General features: G+C 44.6%; 1 protein-coding gene across 7 annotated transcripts; it reads left to right on the top strand.

Annotated features, from left to right (window-relative positions):
• Positions 1 to 61: 61 nt before the first annotated feature.
• CLDN12 (claudin 12) lies at positions 62 to 16,551 on the top strand. Of its 7 annotated transcripts, none has more exons than XM_075143819.1 (5): positions 104 to 242; positions 3,047 to 3,114; positions 10,525 to 10,637; positions 11,722 to 11,774; positions 12,561 to 16,551. In XM_075143819.1, exon 5 carries the CDS (start codon positions 12,567 to 12,569, stop codon positions 13,302 to 13,304), a length of 738 nt encoding a protein of 245 aa, XP_074999920.1. In that variant the 5' UTR covers positions 104 to 242; positions 3,047 to 3,114; positions 10,525 to 10,637; positions 11,722 to 11,774; positions 12,561 to 12,566; the 3' UTR covers positions 13,305 to 16,551. The 7 variants fall into 7 exon arrangements, with proteins under 7 accessions (XP_074999924.1, XP_074999920.1, XP_074999919.1 ...); XM_075143822.1 differs by lacking the exon at positions 10,525 to 10,637 and adding an exon at positions 997 to 1,092 and having other exon boundaries at positions 155 to 242; XM_075143818.1 differs by lacking the exon at positions 10,525 to 10,637.
• The last annotated feature ends 1,553 nt before the right edge of the window (positions 16,552 to 18,104 follow it).

The raw sequence follows: 18,104 nt of genomic DNA, 5'->3' as shown, positions 1-18,104 counted from the left end.
CGGCTCGCCCCCGCGCACCCAGCACCGCCCTGCGGGGGGCGCCGCGGGGGACGCCGGGAGTTGTAGTACGCGCGGGGGGCTGGGGGCTGGCACTGCGGCGGCGCTGGACTACAACCCCACAACCCTCCGGGCGTCCGGCGACCGGCCGCGGCCTCCCGAGAGCCTGAGAGGGGAGAAGCCGCTCCGGCGCGCGGAGGTCGGGAAGCGCAGCGGCGATGGTGCCCCCGCGCCCTGGCAGGAGGGTGAGTGGCGAGAACGGGCGTCTGACTTGGGGGTGGACGCGGCTCCGGCTCTGCCCCGACGGGAGCTGCCGCGGCCGCCTGGCCGTGAGGGGGGTTGCCGGCCCGGCGCGCTGCCGCTGGGAGGGCTGTGCGCGGGGGCTGCGCGCTCGCGCTCCGCCCGCCGCCGGTAGGCACGTTAAGCCGGGGGGATGGTTTCTGCGGCCCTTGCCAGGTTAGCCCTGCTCCCCGGCAAGTCTCGGTTCGCAGTGCGGCAGGGTTCGTGCGCTTGGGTCGGGAGGGCGCTCCCTGTGAGCGGGTACCGGCGGCGCCTGGCGCGTGCCGGGGGCGCGCGCGGAGCTGCCGGGCCCCTCCGGGGGAGTGCGTGTTTTCCGCTTCAGCCTCGGCTGCGCGTCATCTGTTTTTTCCAAATCAGCCGGTAGAATAATTACTCGTGCTACAAGTTTTTTTTGAAACTCCTAAGGTATTAGATAGGAATGTTAATTCTAATCCTTTACGTCTGGATTTAATTTTTAATAGGAGTTTTGTAGAACTTGGAACTGTGTGATTGATTTCCAGAAGGAAAAAACTGACTGGTGGCACTGATTCTGTATCCGTTACTTCCAGTTATCTTGAGACAGGACAGGTGTTGGTCTCCTGTTTCTGGTGGTCAGTTATCCAAAACTCGTAATAATTTTTTAAACTGATAATACTGTCGTGGATAGTTTCAGAAAGCATTCGTTTATAAATTGTACTTACTGTGACCTCCCTCCTGCAGGGCTTTACAGAACAGCGGTGGTTCCCAGACCATGGTCTTCTCAAGGCCGTGCAAGGGAACAGAACTGACTTTACTCATCACTGAATTATGTCTCTAGTAAATGCCTTTTTTTTTCTTCTTTGCTCCATTTTTTTAGCTTGTGGGCAGTTAATGATTTACCAGTTTTTAACTTGCTTCGGTCAGCATCTCTTGTTACAGCAATGTAGGCCTTTAGAATAGGAGCCATGGTAAAATCTGTCCCTGAAGTGGTATTAGGACTGGTAACTCTTGTGGATCAGATACAAGAGCCTTGAGTACTGCAGCTGTAAAATGCTTGGGGTGTGAGAAGCTTGAGTCTAGAATCTAATGCAAGACAAGGTTTCACCTATCCTGGCCAAAGTGTGCTTGGACTGCTTCCCTTGGACAGCTAGTTCAGAAGTGGCTGAGGTCCCTCATTGATCAACAGCACCCGTGACAGTGAATAAAATCAGATGGACTAAACAGCTAGAGGAAGAGAAAAGAAACTCCATGTCTGCAGAAATGGAGGGCTTTCTGAGTTGGCTGTTGTAGAACATGCCGTACCTGCTCTGTTTATTACAACAGCTGGTGGCCATGGGTTTTCATCATTTAATGGGAGGGACTCCTGGGCTGGGTACAGTTCCCTTTCTGACAGGTTTGTTTGCCAGTACTAATTTTCTACTTAATTATGGTTGTTACTGAGCCCTGGCTGATAGTTTGGAGTGTGAAGCTGGAGAGGAATCTGTGTGTTTATCTTGGCTTCAGTTGCTGCTAAATGCACAGAAAGCTTGAAAATTGCTCAGAAATGTTAGTGAATAAAAACAGCTGCTCTGAGCTATGCAGTAATTTTTTTTTTGAGTTCCGAACTCAAAAAAAAAAAAAAACAACAAAAAAAAGGAGCTGCTATTTCTCCTCCAAATCCAATTGAACATGTTGACACTGACCTCTGCAGCCCTGCATAGTTAGTTTGCCCAAATTGCTGCATTTACCCATAGCAATCTTGGTTAATTAACCAGGTAGTGGAAATGCAGTGAGATGCTTCATTTGATTGTGTCTGCATTACTGTGTCTTATATGCAATAGCATTCGTATTGGAGGACTCTAGACTTGGAAACTCGCTTCTCATTTAGTGAAAAATTTGAGTTGCATGAGTGTGTGCTGTAAGGTCTCTCTCTTGCCTAGATGGTTTGATAGAAGAATTTCTTAGATGTTGCACCCCAGGAGACTACATATATATAAATGTTATAATATTTCATGTTTTGATATAGGTCATTTAGAATAAACTCTATGTCCTTGTAGCTGTTAGTACAGCAAACTCACTTTTAGGTTGTAGCTCTTAACAGTCACATAAAGACATGCTTGTAGGTCTGACACTGTCCAGTAGAAAAACGATTTTCCTTTTATAACCTGCAGAGCTGCTCTTGGGACTCAGTGGTGTGGGTCCCAGATGTGGGTGTAAAGAGAATCCACAAGAGGGTCCTTTCTCTTCCTCTGGAAAAGCTGGACAGCCACTGAAAAGGCATCACCAGTACTTCCTGTCTTTCTCCCTTTTCCCTCAAACCTTTGTGTAGAAGCCAGGAAGGAATAGAGAACCACAAGTATATAAACAGTTTAGAGTCTGTGTTTTGTTCTCTGACATTAAAAAAATCATTGCACCCCTTCCTTCTTGCTGTTTAAGTGCAGCCTGGAACCTAGCATCTGAAATAATCATTTTGTATTACTGTATATGGATTTTTTTTGCTAGAAACATAAAATTCAGGATGTGAACATCTCTGTGTCTTGGAACACCCCTAAGAAGAGGAGTTTTTTGCACCCGTCTTATCTGTTGCATGAAGACAGATGAGTAGAAAGAAAAAGAACATGCTCTGGGGGAAGGAAAAAAAAAGTAGATTGAGATTTGTTTTTTAAATAAGAGGAAATTGTAGAAAGGTGATGGAATTGGCCTAATGTAAACAGATCTGAGATTCCTTATTTCTGAGTTACAATGTAAACACTGTTGCTGGAATTGCATGAAACAAATGTGATGTTGACTCTCTCCTTGTTCTGTTTCTTAGATCCAGTAACACCTTTTTTCCTACTTCTAAAAGTTGCTAAGGCTTTTCTTGATTTGGACACACTGCTGGTAAGTACACTGGATCAATCTTAATTAAGACAACATCTGTTTTGTTACTGTCTTAATCAGGGATCTGTACCTGAAGCTATAATTACAGCTATAAAGGCTAGCAGTATTTGCAAGATGGGACAAGTTTCCCCTGATGGGGGGATCATGGATAACTTACCTACAAATTCACTTTCCTTTGAGACCCTCTAATAGGAAAATTTTCCTTAAATGGGAGAATATTTTCTATGTCTTTCCCTTCCTACCCCAAGAGAAGTACTAAGGAATTTCTCTTTTTTTTTTTTAAAGCAAAAAAAAAACCAAAACACCCTCAAAAACCAAATACCACCATCAACCAAAAAAAACCTAAACCAACCCCAAACCAACCAACCAAACCCCAAAAAACAACAACAACAAAACTCAACCCAGAAAAACCCACCCTTGGTGCATCTGCCAGGAATGGCCAGCAAACAAGGATGCAGGGTCGCCTAAACACACCTGGCAACTATAGGATGAACTAGGGACTAAAGTCTTCTGTCCATGTAACTGGTACAGCAGAGGTAATAGAAAAATACAAATTTCCGCATGCTATCCAAAGTCCTGGCTGTGTAGCCCTTGCCATAACTACGCTTTGATGATGTAGAAGGAAACATGTCATGGTTTAACCCCAGCCGGCGACTGAGGACCACGCAGCCGCTCGCTTGCTACCCCGCCGGTGTAGCGGGGAGAGAATTGGAAGAGTGAAAGTGAGAAAACTCATGCATTGAAATAAGAAAGTTTGATAATTGAAATAAAATAAAAGAGTAGTAGTAATAATAATAACAATAAAAGAATATACAAAGCAAGTGATGCACGATGCAATGGCTCACCACCCGCCAACCGATGCCCAGCCAGTCCCCGAGCAGCGGACCCTCAGCCAGCTTTCCGCTAGTTTATATACTGAGCATGATGTCATATAGTATGGAATATTCCGTTGGCCAGTTTGGGTCAGCTGTCCTGGCTGTGCCCCCTCCCAGCTTCTTGTGCATCTCCAACCTTCTCAGTCAGTAGAGCATGAGAAGCTGAAAAGTCCTTGATGTAGTGTAAGCACTGCTCAGCAACAGCTAAAACATCAGTGTGTTATCAACGTTATTCTCATCCTAAATCCAAAACACAGCACTATACTAGCTACTAGGAAGAAAATTAACTCTATCCCAGCCGAAACCAGGACAGTATCCACCCCTTATTTTATACCATCTACATCATGCCCAGGTCCCACATTTTCCAATACATACCAATTAATTACCACCACTTTTCCTGTCTTTTGATATATACACACAGATATCATTCCCTTAGTCTATGGGCCATCCCTGTAAAATGTCCTTTGAGTTCATTTAGTCCATCTGTCATAATAGTCCTTCAGGGCAGGAGAGATGGTGTGTGGTGTTGGATTGTTGCATGCTGAAGCCAGTTCTGGTTCCATTATCACTGTGATTTGCTTAGTTTTCATCAAAGTTCATTCTTCATTAAGAAGAATGGGTGATTCTCATTGTAATACCATTGATATGGCATACAGCCAGTATAGAAGTGATGATATACATAGCAGTTAACATCATACAATTCAAATCATTGGCTATTCACACCCAGAATCAAATCCCCTTGAGGTACACATCAGAATTCCCTGTCCTCCTGCATCACGCACGAAGTGTACCCAGATCCTGGAGCAAAAGCAATCCCATGGATGGGTTTACCTTTGCCTGAGGCAGGAATAACCTAGACTGTCTTCCCCAGCTTATTTTTTATGTGCACTACAGAGACTTTATCGCCTTCTACAGTACATAAAAGTTTTGACTGGGCAGGGCCAGCTCGATTGGCAGATCCCCTGGTATTGACTAACCAGGTGGCCTTTGCTAAATGTGTGTCCCAATGTTTGAATGTCCCACCACCCATTGCTCTCAGCGTAGTCTTTAACAGCCCGTTGTATCGTTCGATTTTCCCAGAGGCTGGTGCATGGTAGAGGATGTGATAGACCCACTCAGTGCCACGCTCTTTGGCCCAGGTGTCTATGAGGGCGTTTCGGAAATGAGTTCTGTTGTCTGACTCAATTCTTTCTGGGGTGCCATGTCGCCATAGGACTTGCTTTTCAAGGCCCAGGATAGTGTTCCGGGCGGTGGCACAGGATATGTTTCCAGCCATCCAGTCATTGCTTCTACCATGGTGAGCCCATGGCTCTTGCCTTGGCGGGTTTGTGGGAGTGTGATATAAAGACTCTGCCAGGCCTCCCCATATTTATATTTCAGCCATTATCCTCCATACCAGAGAGGTTTAACCTGCTTGGCTTGCTTGATTGCAGCGCATGTTTCACATTCATGGATAACCTGTGCAATAGTGTCCATGGTCAAGTCCACCCCTTGATCACGAGCCCATCTATGTGTGGCATCTCTTCCTTGATGGCCTGAAGTGTCATGGGCCAACCAAGCTATAAATAATTCACCTGTATGTTGCCAGTCCAGATCCACCTCAGCCACTTCAATCTCAGCAGCCTGGTCCACCTGCTGGTTGTTTTGATGTTCTTCAGTGGCCCGACTCTTGGGTACGTGAGCATCTACGTGACGTACTTTTACAACCAGGTTCTCTACCCGGGCAGCCCAGATGGCTTTACCTCTGCACTGCCAGTTGTTTTGCTTCCACTGCTGCAACCACCCCCACAGGGCATTTGCCACCATCCATGAGTCAGTATAAAGATAAAGTACTGGCCATTTTTCTCATTCGGGAACATCCAAAGCCAGCTGGATGGCTTTCACCTCTGCAAACTGACTCGATTCACCGTCTCCTTCAGCAGTTCCTGCAACTGGTCGTATAGGACTCCATACAGCAGCTTTCCGCCTCTGATGTTTTCCCACAAGGCGACAGGACCCATCCGTGAACAGGGCATATTGCTTCTCGTTTTCTGGTAGTTTATTATACAGTGGGGCCTCTTCAGCACACATCACCTCCTCCTCTGGGGATATTCCAAAATCTTTCCCTTCTGGCCGGTCCATGATCCCTTCCAAGATTCCTGGGCGACTGGGGTTTCCTATTTGAGCCCGTTGTGTGATCAGTGCCACCCACTTACTCCACGTAGCATCGGTTGCACGATGTGTAGAGGGGACGCTCCCTTTGAACATCCAGCCCAGCACCGGCAGTCGGGGTGCCAGGAGGAGCTGTGGTACCAACCACTTCCAAAGCAGCTCGAACCCCTTCATGTGCTGCCAATATCTCCTTCTCAGTTGGAGTGTAGCGGGCCTCGGATCCTCTGTATCCCTGACTCCAAAACCCTAAGGGTCGACCTCGAGTCTCCCCTGGTGCTTTCTGCCAGCGGCTTCAGGTAGGGCCATTCTCCCCAGCTGCGGTGTAGAGCACATTTTTTACGTCTTGTCCTGCCTGGACTGGCCCAAGGGCTACTGCATGGACTATGTCCCATGTAATTTGTTCAAAGGCTTGTCGTTGCTCAGGGCCCCGTTTGAAATTGTTCTTCTGGGTCACTTGATAGAGAGGGCTTACAATCAGGCTGTAATTTGGAATATGCATTCTCCAACAGCCCACAACGCCTAAGAAAGCTTGTGTTTCCTTTTTGCTAGTTGGTGGCTGTTATTTTGTTGATCACATCCATTGGGATCTGACGACGTCCATCTTGCCATTTTATTCCTAAAAACTGGATCTCCTGTGCAGGTCCCTTGACCTTACTTTGTTTTATGGCAAAACCGGCTTTCAGAAGGATTTGGACTATTCTTTTCCCTTTCTCAAAAACTTCTTCTGCTGTGCTGCCCCACACAGTGATGTCATCAATTTATTGCAGGTGTTTGGGAGCCTTACCCTGTTCCAGTGCAGTCTGGATCAGTCCATGGCAAATGGTAGGGCTGTGTTTCCACCCCTGGGGCAGTCGGTTCCAGGTGTACTGGACACCCCTTTATAGCTTGATGGCATCAGGGCACACTGCGCACCGGTGTCCGCTAGAGCCTTATGCTCCTGTGGGTCTGATGTGCCAGGCCATGGAATCCACACAGTCCAGTAAACCCGGTTGTCCCTTTCCTCCACCTGGCTGGAGGCAGGGCCTTCTAGTCCTGGTCATAGTATTCGTTACTCACTTCTTGTAAATACGAGTCAGGAGATCCTTCATTAAAATCAGGAGTAAGATCAGCCCTTCTATTCTGTGTAGGGAACTGCTCGCTGGAGACTGGAGCAGCAGTTTTCCTGGAAGAACCCCCTTGTGTGATTGTTTTTTCTTGCAACTCACATAGCCATGCCTCTAGGGTTGAGGTAGATTTTCCATCCCACTTTCTCATGTCCTGTCCATGGTCACGCAGGTGAAATCACAGGGTGGCCCGTGGTGTATATCCACTGTATCCTCTCTCTTGAGCAGAGAGACGCTTGCTCCTAATAGCTGAGATACTGGCCCGTGCAGGTGGGGAGAAGGATATATCCTCTTTGAGTTGCTCGACCTCCCAGGACAATTTTTCCACAGCCAAGGCGCAGGCCCGTAGGGAGGAAGAGAGACTTTCTTCGTATTGTCGGAGTTGGCCAGCCAAGTGCCGGGTCCTGCACTTCGGCCACAACAACCCCAGGCAACGCTACAGGCTTGGGGAAGAGTGGCTGGAAAGCTGCCCAGAGGAAAAGGACCTGGGGGTACTGGTTGACAGCCGGCTGAACATGAGCCGGCAGTGTGCTCAGGTGGCCAAGAAGGCCAACGGCATCCTGGCCTGTATCAGAAATAGTGTGGCCAGCAGGAGCAGGGAGGTGATCGTGCCCCTGTACTCGGCACTGGTGAGGCCGCACCTCGAATACTGTGTTCAGTTTTGGGCCCCTCACTACAAGAAGGACATGGAGGTGCTGCAGCGTGTCCAGAGGAGGGCAACGAAGCTGGTGAAGGGCCTGGAGCACAAGTCTTATGAGGAGCGGCTGAGGGAACTGGGGTTGTTTAGTCTGGAGAAGAGGAGGCTGAGGGGAGACCTCATCGCGCTCTACAACTACCTGAAAGGAGGTTGTAGCGAGGTGGGTGTTGGTCTCTTCTCCCAAGTAACTAGCGATAGGACAAGAGGAAATGGCCTCAAGTTGCGCCAAGGGAGGTTTAGATTGAACATTAGGAAAAATTTCTTTCCTGAAAGAGTGGTCAGGCCTTGGAACAGGCTGCCCAGGGAAGTGGTGGAGTCACCATCCCTGGAGGTATTTAAAAGACGTGTAGATGAGGCCCTTAGGGACATGGTGTAGTGGGCATGGTGTGGTGGGTTGACGGTTGGACACGATGATCTTAGAGGTCTTTTCCAACCTGTATGATTCTATGATTCATGCACAGTTTGTTCCTCTCCATCTTTCCAGGTCATTACTGCCAATGAGTTTGCATGCAATGCTGGTGTGCTCCATACAAACTTCCACTACATGGGTTGTGTACACTGAACTTCATCTGGATCTTTGGATAACTGCTTGTTGTCCAGGTCACTATAAATTACCTCCAGCGTGACTAATTCCCTCAGGTACTGGATACCTCTGTCCATGGTGGTCCACTTCCCTGGGTGACATATAACATCTTCCTTGAAGGGATACCTTTCCTTCATGCCTGACAGGAGTCGCCTCCAGAGGCTGAGGGCTTGTGCCCCTTGTCCAATCGCTTTGTCAATGCCCCCTTCCCTAGAAAGGGATCCCAGCTGCTTGGCTTCCCTACCCTCTAATTCCAGGCTACTGGCCCCGTTATCCCAGCATGGGAGCCGCCAGGTGACAATGTGCTCGCTGGATGACAGCTGAAATCCTTTTGCATATTTCGCTGCTCGCTTAGGGATAGGGATTGGGTGGTTACAGTCTCGTTTATGAGTTCTGCCTCTTCCTCTTCTCGTGATGGCCCTGCTTTTTCATCATTCCTTACTAAACAAGCTGACTTTCACTCCCAAGATTTCTTCTTGTGTATAGGGGCGACTGATACCAGCATGGGTTGGTTCTCTGGTTCAGCTGCAGCGCCTGTCGCAGGGGTTGGAGTAGCCGCAATGCCTGTCGTTTTGTCATCATATCCAGAGACCTTCTCTTCCCGTTGAGGGTACTGAATAGTGTTGAGCAGGGCTCGGCTGGCATGGGCCAGGCCCCAGGACATTGCAGGGATTTGTGTCTCTCTGGAATTGCCAGAGTGACAGCATACTTTTTCCAAATACTTTACTACTTTTTCAGGATTCTGCACTTTTTCAGGCGTGAAGTTCCAAAATACTGGAGGTGACCACTGTCCTAGGTACTTGCCCATACTATCCTACATACCCTGTCACTCATAACTATCTAGCCTTGGGTAGATCTCTGGGTGGTATTCTTAAACAGTTGTTTAACTTTAATTAAGACCTGAAACACATTCAGGAGCAGGAGCAACAGGAACATGCTAGTTTGAACATCCCAAGGATATTCAAAATTCTCAAGAGCTATTGTAACTAGCCTGGAGGAGAAGGGGAAGGTGAAGGAAGGCGTCTCCGCCGTAAATTGGCTCTCCGAGTAGAAAAGGTACAAAATGTAATTATTAATAGTTTCCGAGAGATGGCTCCCAAAGTACAGAGATGACAGCAATGCTGAGTATAAATACTGGATTAGCCTCACGACCAGCCATTTTATCATATCGTAAGCCAGTGTTACAAAGTACAGCAAAATGATAACCTTGACCCAGCTCCCAGTGGTGATAAACAGCACAACAGGGAGCATATACTGCAAGTAAGGTGTTACATAACACAACTCTGAGCAAATTAATCAACATTGTGACCACCGACTAATCAAACTAATATAATGAATGTTTATAACAAATTTGTTCTAATGCACTCTGATCAGATTTGTTATTATCTCAACCTGTTGAGCCCCACGTTGGGCACCAAAACAGATTGTGGTGGTTTAACCTCAGCTGGCAACTGAGCACCGCGCAGCCGTTCGCTCACTCACCCCCCGGTGGGATGGGGGAGAGAATCAGAAGGGTAAAAGTGAGAAAACTTGTGGGTTTTTTTTGAGATGAGAACAGTTTGATAATTGAAATAAAATAAAAGAGTAATAATAAAAGAATATACAAAGCAACTGATGCACGATGCAATGGCTCACCAACTGATAACCAGCAGCAGCCCCCCAGCCAGCTTTCCGCTAGTTTATATACTGAGCATGATGTCATATAGTATGGCATATTCCGTTGGCCAGTTTGGGTCAGCTGTCCTGGCTGTGCCCCCTCCCAGCTTCTTGTGCATCTCCAGCCTTCTCAGTCAGTAGAGCATGAGAAGCTGAAAAGTCCTTGATGTAGTGTAAGCACTGCTCAGCAACAGCTAAAACATCAGTGTGTTATCAACGTTATTCTCATCCTAAATCCAAAACACAGCACTATACTAGCTACTAGGAAGAAAATTAACTCTATCCCAGCTGAAACCAGGACAAAAGAAAATACCCCATTTTTTTTCTTCTATCTTCTTGTATTAGAGAATATGGGTGAACCTCACATCACTTCTGGCCCACCCTGCATTAACTCTGCCCAGATTTTCATCATCTACTATTGCAAATGAATTTGCAGAAACAGTGGGTTTCTGAAAACGGTCAGTCTTGTGCTTATTCCAGCTGCTTCTCATAGAGCTCTGTCTTAGAGTATGCCCTGCCTGCATGGAAGTTTTATCCAGGCAAAGGCAAGCTCTTTATGGAAGAGCAAAAGTATCAAGCTTGAGGAGAACAAAATTTGATGCTATATTAGATCTACCCTTCAAGCTCATTTGTTATAGTTCCGTTTCCTTGCAAGTTGGTTGTGTTAACTTTCCTGAAGCTGAGGTTAAGCATAGTATTAAATCAATTATGATGAAAATAAGTCTTGGATCCCCCTACCCAGGGGGTATCTTATTAATGACCCGCTATCTGAAAAGGTTACTGCCATGAGAACAGTAGCTTGCCCACGCGCAGCTATTCTTAGCAAAAATATAATGCCATCTTTTTGATGAATAAGGTGTATTTTTAGCATAAATGTGGTTGTCATTATTTCTTTTCAGCAGTGCTTCTTTAAAAGAGTATGATCAGCACTTAAATGGTACCCACATACCATTGCAATCCTTCAGGGTTAGATGGCATAAAAAGTAAATAAATGCCTAGTGCTTTCTTACAAAACAAATTGGGCTTTATTTATTTGTCTATAAATCAATAAAATGCTGGCTAGTTGTATAGCTTGATAATGCTCGTAGTCTGCTTCCAGTATGCATGGAAATTCCTTATCTGAAAAGTTCCCTGGGCATTTGATGTTTGCAGGTCTAGAAGGGTAGTAAGGGATCAGATCCAATTTCCTCTTTGGTTGTAACCATGTCTGTAACCTTTCTGAGATACAGATATTCAGTTATTTGTATATGCATTAGGTAGAACTTCTGGTACCTAAAGAATTGTTTTGTGACTTTAGACAAATAAGCACAATGCAGTATAATGATTTGGAAGAAATTTCAGTAGGAGTTTTTGACTGAATGGTGCTCAGTGAGAATTTTCAAAGTATCTGCTTATTTTTAGGTACTATAATTTTTAGTGTCCTGCTTCAAGTACACTCTGGGGTGGATGCTCAGTGCCTATTATGTATTAGGCTTCTTTGAAGTATCTTGAGCACCCAGAGAAGGGATTACTCAAATTGAGTCTTTTTTTTTTTTTTTAAAGACCCATCATTGAGACTGTTTCCCAGGATCTCTGCAGGCAAGAGGCTATACTAGGTACGCAAACAGTGGTTATACTGAAAAGGAAGCAGTATTCTTTAACACTTGCTCTGAAAAGGAAAATGTGAATGCTGAAAAGCCATCTTCTTTCTCGAATTGTTCGTGTGCTTGGACAGCTGGTTTTGAAAGGCAGAAGTAGTGTGGAAGAACTGTTAATTGCTTTTGAAGAAATCATAGTTTATTACTCAACAGAGCCTCCTCATCTAGCTTGCAGCTCTCATCAACAATTTGGCCTGTGTAAAATGTGGATAACTGCCTACATATGCATTGCTTGTCCAGTCTAATGATGATGGTTTGAAGCGATTCCCTTTTACTCACACGGCAGTGCGGTAGGACTGAATATGCAGTCTGATACTACACCTGGGTTAAAGAGAGGGAGCTGCCAGTTGAGGAGAGGTGAACTTCTTAAATTATGCTCACTCAGTGATTCACCTTCTCTCCCTGGACTCTGTAAAAGTCCATGCAGTGACACAAGGTGAAATGCTGCGTAGAATTGCATGTTCAAGCGCTCCTTTTTGATCTTCAACACAGCAAATTTAGCAGTCTGTCAGCTAAGCAATCGTAACAGTCTGTGAAATAATCTGAGGTTTCATTAAAGTGTGAACTTGGTGGTGTTACCTCCGCATAAGTGTGTAAGGCAAAGAAGGTGCCAGAGAGTTACTGCCTACCAGCTGCCATACCAATTTATTAACCTGGCACAAGTCAACTGTAGTCAGCCCCGTGTCCATAAACTTTCACCTACTGATTTTTATTTTTTTTAATTTTTCTTTTTAATTTCTGCAGGCAAGAATGGGCTGCCGGGATGTTCATGCAGCAACAGTACTGGCCTTCCTCAGTGGAACAGCCTCAGTAGCTGGACTCCTCGCAGCAGTTCTGCTTCCAAACTGGAGGCAAATGAGACTGTACACATTCAACAAGAATGAGAGGAATGTGACCGTTTACACTGGACTGTGGATTAAGTGTGCTCGCTTTGATGGGAGCCGAGACTGTGTGATATATGACCCCCAGTGGTACACTGCAGTCGATCAACTGGATTTGCGTGTTCTTCAGTTTGCCCTTCCACTGAGCATGTTAACTGCTGTCTCAGCTCTGTTTCTCTGCTTGATTGGCATGTGTAACACAGCCTTTGTATCAAGCGTGCCAAACATCAAATTGGCCAAATGCCTTGTAAACAGTGCAGGCTGCCATCTCGTGGCTGGCCTCTTGTTCCTGCTTGCGTGTGCCATTTGCCTCACTCCGTCAATCTGGGTCATTTTTTATAACAATTATCTGAACAGAAAATATGAGCCTGTCTTTAGCTTTGACATCTCTGTATTTATTGCCATTGCCAGTGCTGGCGGTCTGTTTTTCACTTCTGTTCTGCTGTTTCTGTGGTACTGTGCATGTAAAAGCCTACCTTCTCCTTTCTGGCAGCCCCTCTATTCCCATGCTCCTAGCATGCACAGCTATGCCTCTCAGCCGTATTCTGCACGCTCTCGCCTCTCTGCCATAGAAATTGACATTCCTGTTGTGACACATGCATCTTAAGAAGACAAAGTCTTGGAAGCCAAGTTCTGGTGCTCACTCAAATGGTGAAAATTGCAGGCTTGATTCTCTCTGCTGCCTTGCACTGAGCATAATCATTTGTAAGGTCAAGTTTCCCGAGGTGCAAAGCAATGGAGACCTGAGTTCAGCAAGAACATTGCTGTTCTCGCATGTTACTTCCTGACCAAGTTGTTTTTTTTTTTAACTCTGAGCTCACTACAGACAAAATTGCTGCTAATGCTGGACAGTACACTAACAATAGTGCTTTATACTTCTGCTTACTGAGATCAAAGCAGGTTTGAACCTCTTTGCTATTTGATAAGCTATTATTAGATTCTGACCCCATTGTAAGAGCTACATCGGTGGACCCTTGCACCCATGCATTATCCAAATGCAGGCAGTGGAACTGGATGCAGGGAGTTCACTGAGTTTCTCGTTCATCTAGACACACATATTTTAAGATGTGATGTCTGAAAAGGGTATTTGGCAGACTAATTCAGTTCTGTAGCACTGTTCTTTGTTTTCCACTGCACACACAAAAAGCTACCTGCTTATGAACTACTGTAATAGAGTTAGTGTCAAATTACCCTTTATTTTCAAAGTAGCTGTCAGAAGAAATAAAACTGATTTAACTAATAATGTTCTTCTGTACTGTAATAGCATTTTGTGAATTACTGGAGGCTAGAAACATTTTTGTGAATTTTATTTCTAGTCTGTTTTTTAATAAGTTAGCAAATTCACTAGATCTATTTTGTGATTAAAACAAAAACCACTTGTATTTAAAAATTCTGTTTAGAAGCGTATTTTATTTGAAGGCCATCTTAAAGATGGATTTTCAAGTAGGCTTTAAAGTACTACTCAGTTCTGGAGAGAAATGTCACTCACTGCAAAATGGATTAGGAGAACCATAAAGAATTCTATGAGGGCTATGAAAGATTCCTTTGGAACACTGTACACAAGCTATAACAACACCTCTCTAGGAAGGGGATTATAACCCTGGGGAGAGATTTTTAAATCTAGAATTTTTTTTTTTTAATGTATATAGAAGTAACAGTGAGCTTGTGTATTTTTCAGAGTTGATCTTTATGGTTGTTGGATTCTTCATGCTGTAGCTTATTTAATTACTGATTAAGACTTAACCTTTTCAGCCTTGTTCTTCCACATCTTTCAAGTTGAGCTATTTTAAAATCCAGTTATTTCCTATGCTGCCACCTCACAACTGGAGAAAGTTTCCCATTCCTATTTTCTGTAAGGTGAGGTTTTGAATAATTTGTGAGCTTCACCTTGTGGCTCTACAAGGGTGAGGAGGAATTATAAATTCCCCACCTGGGATGTCTTTAAATCATTTTTTCCTTCTAAAATGCAAAACAAGACAGCCCTAGGGATCAAAGCTTTTCAATATGGGCTTTGAAATTACTTGGAAATTTGATGACATTGAGTTGAAGAGTGTTACAATTAAGGCAAGTATTTGATTTGCTCAGATTTTGGCAAATTGAGATCTTGTGTTTAAGATGTCATTCCAGTAAAGAAAGTTATTTTGATTGGTGGCATTCTGGATCTTAGTGGATATTTGCATTTCATTAATCCCAGAACAAATTTGCTTTGCTAAAAAATCAAATAGAGTTCTTGAATTCCAGTTCTGCAAACTCATCTGAGGTCCTGAAAGTTAGTTTGTTTCCTTTTCCATGCATTAGAAATAGGAACAAATGCTGTGCTGGGCAAATCTTGTTCTGTTACAATCTGTGCGATAACAGTATATTAAGAGGAATCAGTGTGTTTTAACTGGTAGACCTCAGACTTCAGTGGACTGAGTGAGGAAGCTGATCTCTGTCATAAATTCCCAGCATGGTCAGTAAAGTGACAGGCCTTTCAGATAGAGTGCTTGATTAAATTGCAGTCTAAGGAATTAACACTGTAGAAGATAAAGAATACTTAAGGAGACAGGCCTCTAAAGTTACATGAATTTAATACCCTCGTAGGTTTACAAGGTATGATGTTAGATGAAGTATCTTTTTCTTTTAATCAGATCATGACTTGTATGCGATTAGAACATGTATAATGACATGCAAGCCAGCTTTTTTTTCTTCAAAACTGAACTTTACTTTACAGTTACTCTGGTTGTCCAACCTTAGATACTGTTGCTGTTTCAGTTGCCCATATCCTTGGATGCTTTGTCAGGTCAAAGCAAAGGGACCACTGGTTTGTGATTTCACATCAGCTTGCTTCCCCATCACTCCCAGTGTCTTTTTTCGTTTGTGCCTTGCTTAAGTTATGAGTTGGCCAGTATATGTTAGTTTACAGTCAGTGTCTGGTATGCTTTTTGAGCCTGAATTTACAAAGCATTTTGATCGTTTTGGAGGGATGATGTCACATCTTTCGGTGACTTTAAAAGGAGCTGAATCTTCAGCATCTCCAGAGCAAGAAAGGCAGCCTGGCAAACTGATGTTTTCTATAGAGAGTAAATGCAGCCTGTGTTTTGTTCTGTACACTTAAATAGCAGATGTCTCTGACAGCTCTTTTGTATTCTGACTTTGATTTTTATGCACTAAACTGTCAATCAGTATTTGCTGCTGCCTAAGCTGATAACTTGTTGCTTTGAAAATCATGTCTTTGCAAAAGTCTATGATGGATCTGAGTTATGAAAAGTGGGGATCCAAGAGTTAGTGGATTCCAGTGTAGGTTTCAGTTAAGGTCATCTTTATCAAAAAGACTGTTGTATCATGTTGTATCACTGAAGCACGGCTGGGTTTCTTTCAACAGTGCTGTTAATGTGAGTTTCTGCTGGATTCCAAGTGAAATTAACTGGAAGTGCTGTGCTGTATTTCTCCTTCTTTGCAGAAAGAGGTGGCCAACCTGTGACACTTGAGCCGAGTGCCACTCCAGCATTTCTCTTGCTTAAGATTACCGTTGTGCCCAGCGGCAGGGCTGGGGAGTGACAGGCCTCGCTGGATTTGGGGAGAAGAATGCATGCTTCTCTGCCAGGGAACGGCCGCGGTGGAGCGGTTAGCACCCCTGCCTCTGACCAGCTGCTCCTTCCTGGGCCCTTTGCTGTGTACAGGACAGGTCTTGAACACAGGAAGATTTTTTTCATGTGGCTTATGCAGTCAAAGGTTGGGTGCTCTGGGATTACAGGAATCTGTATTTTTTTCAAGTAATTCCTGTCCAACTTCTTAAGTTGTGTTTAATTACAGTGTTGGTTCTTTATATGTGAAACAGAAGATACGTATTTTTAATAAAACATTCTCATACAGATGCAGTTTATTTTGATTAATTTTGTGGAAAACAGTAACTGCTAGAATATGAAAGACAATACCTGTTTTAATATTGATCACCAGACTGTTTCAGGTGCCTTAACAAGCTTAAAATGTTGTGTATACTGCATTTTAACCGCCTAATTTTATAGGGGACTCTTGCTTTAAACAGAACAAAAAAACCCCACCCAAACCAAACCTGCCACCGCCTGAAAGCTTGACTGTTACTTATAATTTCCCTTTATTTTTATTGTAAGCTAGTCCTAAGAAGTTCTAGGATTCCTTTTCCCTTTAAAAGGAGGAGAGTGATTCCCCTTAATCTAGAGGATTCCCTTTCTCTGCCTGTGGCCAGGATGCGGGCTGGGGGCCAGGGTCTGGTTCAGCCCCACAGCAGAGCCAAAGTATCAGTGTGACATGGAAAAGAGCGCGGTCCTCACCCTGCGCCCAAAGCCCTGTCTCTTTCCCTGTGTCAGTTCTGCTGCTCGCTCAGCCATCGCTTAACCAGTGCAACTTGCTAACCCAGCCGAAAACTTCCATGCTGGGTTAGTTTTTTCCTAGACTGGTAAGATTTGCATTGTGTTAATGTCACACAAGAAAGGCGGTGGTGGCATTAGCCATCCTCCTGCCCTCTCCCCTCTGCTGTGCCGGCTGTACTGTCAGCTGGAGAATATGCTACCGCCTTACATGTGAAAGTTGTTTGGGCATCCCAGGGACTTGTGACAGTCCAGAGCAACAGCAATGGTTAGTGACGCTTCATTTCTGTTGTGTGCTGCTCCTGGCAACTACAGCTCAGCAGCACTGTGGCGACTCAGTATCGAGCCTTTCCCTGTTGTTACCGGCCAAAATTCAAACCCTTTGAGCATTAGAAGTGCTGATGCCAGAGTACAAGTTCACAAAACAACCTGGATTATTTATGCAGAATATAATGAGACTTGCCGGTAATTCCTCTGTAGATTTCTAGTATTCTAAACTAAGTTGGGTTTTTATCTGTTTGGGGAACTAATGTTTATATGACAACGATTCTCATGGAGTTTCCACAGTATGAAGCAGTTGTTGCCAGTAATACAACTCACCTGAGGGGGTGGAAAAATGATTTTATATTCTCTGCTTCTGTGGGTTCGTTTCCTCCTTTGCTGTCACTTTCAGCCAGGCTTCCTGTCTCCAAGAGCTGGTATAAACCTAGGGGCTAGTTGGGTGTTGACAAATGCTGGGATGCAGAGAACTCAACTTCTCCCAAAACATGGGAGTGCCTCATTTTTTTTCATATTAAAATTCCTAAAAAACTACCCCACGTATTTGTGTTCTTTGAAAACAAATCTCTTGGCAGATTTCCCCCTGTTTTATTTCACAGGAATTGAGTTCACATATGTGGTTCAGCAGGTATGTAATGTTACTTATCCCTTTGTGTATCTACTGATCAGGCAGGTAACACATCTTAGAAGCAGCATAAGCTTTTTTGTACATTTTTTGTTCCACTGCTGCATCAGCATTCATCAAGCTGGACACACATCGAAGGGTAAGAGGGTGGTTTCTGATTTCAAAACTGCTTTCT

The sequence above is a fragment of the Calonectris borealis genome, chromosome 2 (assembly GCF_964195595.1).
Source record: "Calonectris borealis chromosome 2, bCalBor7.hap1.2, whole genome shotgun sequence".
NCBI lineage: Eukaryota > Metazoa > Chordata > Aves > Procellariiformes > Procellariidae > Calonectris > Calonectris borealis.
The sequence above is the reverse complement of the archived record's forward strand: the minus strand, read 5'-3'. Positions and strand labels throughout refer to the sequence as shown.

Excerpts from the sequence above, each read along its gene's own strand:
- CLDN12 (XM_075143817.1), top strand. The coding sequence starts at position 216 with ATGGTGCCCCCGCGCCCTGGCAGGAGG. Across the intron at positions 243-12,560 it reads CCCCGCGCCCTGGCAGGAGG|GCAAGAATGGGCTGCCGGGA; the intron begins GTGAGTGGCGAG and ends TAATTTCTGCAG.